Raw genomic sequence first — 7,718 nt, 5'->3', positions numbered from 1 at the left:
TTTTGATATGTAAATTTTTTGTATAAATCCTCACTAGTCTTCACTAATTTTTTATCCAGTCAACTCAGCCACACATGTTTTTGCAGACTTATTAGACATAATGTCAGCCTTGTGATAAGCCTTAAAAAAAAAAAAGCTTTCTTTTCTTTGTAGAAAATATTACAGTAAATTTATTTACAACAGGTGTATACAGCTTAAGAGAAAAGTCACGTGGACAACTTCTCTATAGCTATATTTTTGCACCAAATACCATCTGTGTCAGCCTCTCTCCTGTGGCACGGCATTTAGTTGTTGGATTTGCATCACACACACCACGATTTGTTTCACATCATAACACCAAGCAGGTAAGTTTACTTTATTTCAGTTGTGGTTGGTACTTGTTATAGATATGAGTTTTGCTAAAGAGCAAAGTGTTATTTTATGACCAATGCAGGTAAAGGTGTAGAGTGCTGCATGCTATTCAAGGTGGCACATAAAAAGTACTTCCTACAATTCAGGGCCCACCCCTACGTTCGTCACAAAACAATAAAGCTAACTTGTCCACATACCGCCATCTGTCCTTCCACTCAGTAAGTCAGAATGTATTTTGCCAGCCCGGTGTCAACAAAGGTTTGAAACTGGTCCTTGTCAAGGAGTCATGTTTTCTGAAACTGTATTCAGTAGAAACAGACTTCTATATTTGTAACTTCTGAAACTTTTTCATAAACCAAACACAGCCATGATTTTTTGGTGACAATTTCATTTTTGAAAGAATTATCCAGCTAGTTATTGAAATTTTGAAAAACAGGCCTGGTAATATTTGGTAATGTTCACCAGTGACTGTGAAGGTAAGAGTTTAACTAGCACATTATAAAAGCACTATTTAAAGTTGACCATACAAGCCTCTAGGCTAGTACAGTGGTAGCCTTTCATCCGAGGGGTCGGCGGTTTGCGAAGAAGTTGCAATTGTCGCCTGGAGGTTACTACTGTGTCTGGGCACCACAGCGGGTAAGGACTAGGTTCAGTCAAGTCAGCACCAGCTGACACACGTGAGCGAGTCGGCATTAGTCGACACAGGCCGGGCTCCCCTCATGGTATAGCCCAGGCGAGCTAAGCTTCGCATATCGGACTTATCCTTATCTTGACCATACATATTCTTGAGGTTGAATTATCACTGGGAACATGCAGCATTTGTTCTTGAAGAGCAATATCCTTGGTAGCTCTGGCATCTTCCCCAGAGATTTTCTTTGGTCAGATTATACTTCCTATGGATAGTAGACCTCGCTGCTAAAGGAAGTGGATAATTTCTCTGAATCAAGAATTATCATGACAATTGATCATGTGCCATTTCTTGCTGGTGTTAACCCAATTGGCACAGATGGCAAGAATATATGCCATGAACACTGTAATATAACTTTATTTATTGTGTTTACACATAGATGGCTCCACAAGTGCAGAATCACCAACGAGTCAGTTATTAGTCCTATTTATCTTACCTGTTATCCTTTTCCTTGACTTTTGGAAAGGGTCCTTTGTATTATTTCATTGTCTCAAATGTTACCAAGATTTTAATAACAAATTAATAATACTAACATCAATAACAAAAATAAGAGTATCGATATCAGTTGTATTAAGAAGAAAAACACATATTCCCGCCAATTCAAGGAATGGGAAATCAGGATCGATCACTAGGGTTTGCTGATAGACTCCTTGCCAGCTGAGCACATGTGGAGCCTTCTGTATGTAACAGAATTCACAAAAAAACGATAGGGGACAGAACATAAATCTGTGGTGGTTGGGTTAAGAAATATCTTAACTCTCTTAGTTGTAGTTCTGATAGACTTTGGAGGAATCTACACAATAATAAAATTTGCAATGCTTGGGATCTATCTTAACACAATGACAACGGATTTATGTTCTGTCCCCTGTAGTTTTTTGTGAATTTTTTACAAATGGATAGCTCCATATGTACTCATCCACCAAGGCAGTCTATCTGTAGTCCCTAGTGCCTGTATCTTGATAACTGAAATTGGTCCTTGTTGACTAACACTTGTAGAGCCCATGTATGTGTAAAGACCATAGAATGAACTTGTGTTTACAGTGGGCATGGCATGTATTCTTGTCCTCTGCCTGATTGCGCTAGTCGTTTGTTGAATGATTGAAGAGGCCTGTTTCCAGACTCAAATCCCATTGCACACCAGTTTAGAACTGTGCATCTCTATAAACTTTTTCTTAGATCCTTTGACCAGACTAGTTAAAGCCAAGACCATTTGACTTCTTATGGCTATCTTCATGGAAAGCGCTTAGAGTACATTTCAGGAAGTTCTGCTGCATGTAGCAGACTCCCCGCGCCCAGAGGCTTGATGTTGCCAGAAATCACCAGAGTCTATTACACTGAAAGATTTCTAATACCCATCACAGTAGGGGTTGATTAACATTTCTAATGTGCCCTGCATGGTAATGGCCTTTTTGCTTTAATATTATATTAAGGCCTCCTAAGAAATGCTTATAGATTCTTTATTGGTGTGGGCCTTCAAATAAACACGTGCAGTTTCAGAAATTTAATATTCTATCCTCTGAACGTATTCAACCTTATTTCAGTCTCCCTATTCCATGTTTTGTATTATCTTATGCTTCCTCCTTCCCCTTTTTGCAATGTTGGAAACAAATATTAAATGACCAAAAGAATTTCATTTGTAAATCTTCATTGACCTCATGTTTAGATAATTAATTTTGCTCTTATTGTCTCTTTCAATAGACAGGTAACTAATTTTCTTTTCCCCCCTTCTGTCTCTAATTTTTAGGCAGCATTCTACACCCCCACGGCATTAGTCATAAAATGTGAGGTTTGAAAATATTAAAACCCTATTTTTATGATGTGCTGTGGGGTTGTAGGTTCCCTCATCCCTGGTAAAAAGAAAACATGCATGTTATATGTATTTCCCCTATATATTCTGACTTTCAGAGTGGGAGGACAGATGGCACACTGGATGGTTTACAGGTGCATTAGCTCTATTGTTTTGTGACAAACATAGGAGGGCCCTGTATTTAGGAATTTTTTTCTTTTGCATGAAGTACTTTTTATGTACCAACATGAATGACATAAAGCATTCTACACTCCCACTGCATGTCATAAAAATAGGGTATTCATATCTTCAGACCTTATATTTTCCATTGGAGGTTTAGCACAAATTTCAAAGATTTTTAATGCTTTGGTATGTATCAGTTTCCATGGTTTGATTCTCTGTACTCACAAAAACATATGCACATATAAGGAATTAAAGAACAGAAATAGGAAAATATCCTCACAAATTTTTTAGTATACAGTTACTCTGAAAATCATACATACACATGTACACTTATGCACCCATACTGACACAAACACTCATTGGCAAATACCTTCACTGACACAGACATTCATTGACATACACCAACATAAACACGCACACACATACATCAACACAAACCCACACACACCAACACAAACACACACACTTACACCAACGAAAACACACACACATGAACATACAAACACATACACACACATGAACACATACACACACATGAATACACACACACACATGAACACACACACACACACACACATGAACACACACACACACTCTCACATGAACACACACACTCACACACCAACACACACACACACACACACACACACACACACACCACACACACCACAACAACACACACACACACATGAAATACCCAACACTAACACACACACACATGAATACACACACACATAACCCACACACACACACACACCATCGACACACACACACACACACACATACACACATGAACACATATGAACACACATATGAACACACTACATGAACACACACATGAACACACACACACTACACACACACACACACACACACACACACACACACACACACACCACACACAACACACACACATGACACAAACACACACAACACACAACACACACACTTGGAACACACACACACCACACACACCCTGAACACACACACACACACATCCTGAACAGCACACAGCACACACACCTGAACACACACACATCGCACACAACCTAACACACGACACCCACACACACAACACACCTGAACACACACACACACGCACACACACACGCACACCTGAACACACACACATGAACACAACACCCATGACACACACACATGAACACAACACATGACACACACACATGAACACACACACACATGGAACACACACAAGCAAACACACACACCACACACACACACACACACACACACACACACACACAACAACACACACACACACACTCTCTCTCTCTCTCCTCTCCTCATCTCTCTCTCTCTCTCCCATCCTCTCTCTCTCTCTCCTCCTCTCTCTCTCTCCTCTCTCTCTCTCACAACACTCACACTCACACACACACCACACACACACATACACCACACACACACACACACACACACACACCACACACACACACCAACACACACACACCTGAACACACACACACACACACACCTGAACACACCCCCACACACACACCAACACACACACACACCTGAACACACACACACACACCTGAACACACACACACACACCTGAACACACACACACACACACCTTAACACACACACACAACACACACCTTAACACACACCACACACACACACACACACACACCCACACACCCCCACACACACAACATCTCCACACACCCACACACACACCTGCACACACACACACACACACCTGAACACTCACACACACAACACACACACATACTACATACATACATAACCTACCTACATACATACATACATACATACATACCCCCCACTTAAAAAAAAAAAAACACCCCCATTTAAAAAACCATAGACACACACTTCATGCACACAAACACACACCCACACACACACACATAACACACAACACACACACTCCACACACACCCACACACACACACACACACACCACTACATACTACATACACACACAACACGCATGCACACACGACCACCCACACACACACACACACGACACACACACATCACACACAACACACGACACACCACACACACACACAAACACACACACACATACACTCTCTCTCTCTCTCTCCTCTCCTCGTCATCTCTCTCTCTCCCTCTCCTCTCTCGGCTCTCCTCTCCTATCTCCTTCCTCTCTCTCTCTCTCTCTCTCATCAAATGCACACTACGGCCACACACGAACATACGCACCTCGATCACACACGCACGACACATAAAAAAACACACACGACACACACACCACACCACACCACACACACCCACACACACGACACAAACACACACACACACACACACACAAACACACAAACACAAATCACACACAAAAGAGGGGGGGGGAGGGCTTTTCCTTAATTTAACAGTATTGATAATATCAGTATAAAATTATAAAGCTGTCTTGTAATTCAAGAAAAGGATATGAGGTGAGGTCAGGAAGGCCAATTTTACTTTACTTTGTGCTTTAGTCCCTTGGAGACTAAGCAGAAATCCCTACACTGGAAGTGAAAAAGTTTTACTTTTGATTGAAGTCATTTTAGTTGTGTGATATAAAATGATCAAATATATAAAATGATAAAAAAAATGTTATTGGAAGGAGTGGGAATACAATGACCTACACTACAACCTACAAGGGAACCAGGAACCATAGAGCATAGGCATACAGATATAAAATATTCAACATGCAAGGAAGGTAAGGAGATAGCTAGATGTTCAAAATATGATTTTCTTTTATGGATTTTAATTAACCTTTTTCTAGGTTGTCGCACAAATATCAATTTATGTGACCATCCTCTGTTCTATGGCCGGGAAGCTGGACATTACAGGTTCTTATAGATATAGAAGTAGTAAGTTGATCCCGCACACATCATTGAACTGCATCAGATGGCTCCATACCCAGTGCAAGGGCTCATCTACGGCACCAACAGGGGGCAGTTAAATATCCTAACGTTGAACTAACAGATTATTTTGGTCTGAAAGCTTGATTTTTCATAAGTTTTCACTCATGCAAGCATTGTGAAACAGTAGTCCATCATACCCATTAATTACAAAGACCTGTGATATAATAAAATTGTCACATGATAATAGTAACAGCTCTTCGGTTGATTTACTTTTAATTTTTTTTTATTTTTTAATTTTTGTATTTACTTATTTTTTATTGGAGGCCTTAATCCAGTAATATATTTTAATGTATTATTTTCCTTTTTACAATAGAAATTATGCTTTGTGGGTTTTCTAAGACATGATACTGCATTTAAAGACCAAAGTTACTCTTATTGACTGTTTTTAAAACTCAATAGCTGCATTATTCATAAATGAAATGGTTTAGTATGTTATGTCAGGAAATTAGAATGAAGTCTTTACTCTGGTGTTTTAAGTTTCCAATCACAGAATTTTATAGGAGTTATAATTCTTGTTGTGTTTTTTGTCATACTATACTTTATTTTGTTACACAAGATTTTCTGTGTTGGGATTGCAGTTCTCAGCAGGCAAGTTTAACCTGGAAAAAATTCCTGATCATGCTATCCTTGTTACATCGATATTTCCATAATATTCCTTATTGACAATATATGAAATCACAGGTGGCAGCCAATTTCCTGTTTCTTTACAACTCTTTGGATCAGGGGTGGATGGCAACATAGGAAAAATTTTTTTTTAACCCTGCTAGTAATGGGAGCTTCATGCACTAAATTGGATCACACAACTGGGCAAATTCGCTGCTCAAGGGAAAATTAGGAGCATATAATTTTCCCTCTCTCTATGTGTTTTGGCTAAAGCATATATAACTCATAAAATGAAGAAGGGCTAAAATGTGACTTCAAGCCTTTTTTGTGAAGGGCCTGTAGCTCCTCAATCATTGCAGCAATGCCAAACAAGCTAGAAACTGTTCAGTGCAAACAACTTGCAGTGGGGCTCAGCATGGTGTGGCATGTGTTTTTTTTTTTTTTTTTTTTTTTTTTGTTATTTTTTTTTGGAGTGGCAGTATTCAGTTTTACAGTTTTTATGGTAGGTATTTATTTAATGTTAAACATTATAATGACCATTAAGTTATTTATGTGCCATATAGATATGGAGAGTGTTATTAATAACGTATACCTTGTACGATATTTTATGTTTTATAGATCCATCAGAAGGAGCAATGATTTTTTAAGGAGACACAAACAAAAACAAAAAACAAAACACAAAAAAACACAAAAAACAACAAAAAACAAAAAGCAACAATTTTTCATCTGTTAAGATAAATAGGATATTAGTATTCAAGTACCGACTGAATTATCTGTATAACTGGATATACACACTGATACGGTGATGAGAGTAAAATATTAAAACTAACTAACAGTAGATTACATATCTTTTTTGAAAGTTTAATATTTTTTTGTTTGTTTAATTCATATATATTTTTTCCTTGTTTTATTTTATCACTATCATGCAACTGCTTACATTGTCTTGGTCAGTAATATATGATGGAAAATGAATTTTAAGATAGTACCAAAGATTTGTTTTATCTTTCTGTCTTTTTTCCTGGACTTATCTATAGGTATTTTCCACAGTTGTTAAACTGGAAATGACACCCACCCCACAGTATATCCTCATGCTTATTAGCAGGAGGATGTCTATAATTATCAGTACCAGTGAAATACAAATGTTAAACTCCTTTTATATTATTTATAATATCCTATTATTCCAATGAATTAT

The 7,718-nt window shown here is 38.3% G+C and overlaps 1 protein-coding gene across 1 annotated transcript in view; it reads left to right on the top strand.

The window, feature by feature from the left end:
- The window catches only part of LOC119598444, a 26,191-nt gene extending 19,012 nt beyond the window's left edge, over nt 1-7,179 (top strand). The window contains exons 21-22 of the mRNA XM_037948081.1: nt 184-344; nt 5,782-7,179. Coding sequence (XP_037804009.1) covers nt 184-344; nt 5,782-5,961 — 341 coding nt within the window. The 3' untranslated portion in view covers nt 5,962-7,179. The remainder of the gene's footprint in view (nt 1-183; nt 345-5,781) is intronic.
- The last annotated feature ends 539 nt before the right edge of the window (nt 7,180-7,718 follow it).

Source organism: Penaeus monodon, chromosome 41 (genome assembly GCF_015228065.2).
Source record: "Penaeus monodon isolate SGIC_2016 chromosome 41, NSTDA_Pmon_1, whole genome shotgun sequence".
Taxonomy (NCBI): Eukaryota; Metazoa; Arthropoda; class Malacostraca; order Decapoda; family Penaeidae; genus Penaeus; species Penaeus monodon.
This window is presented reverse-complemented; position numbering and strand designations above follow the sequence as displayed.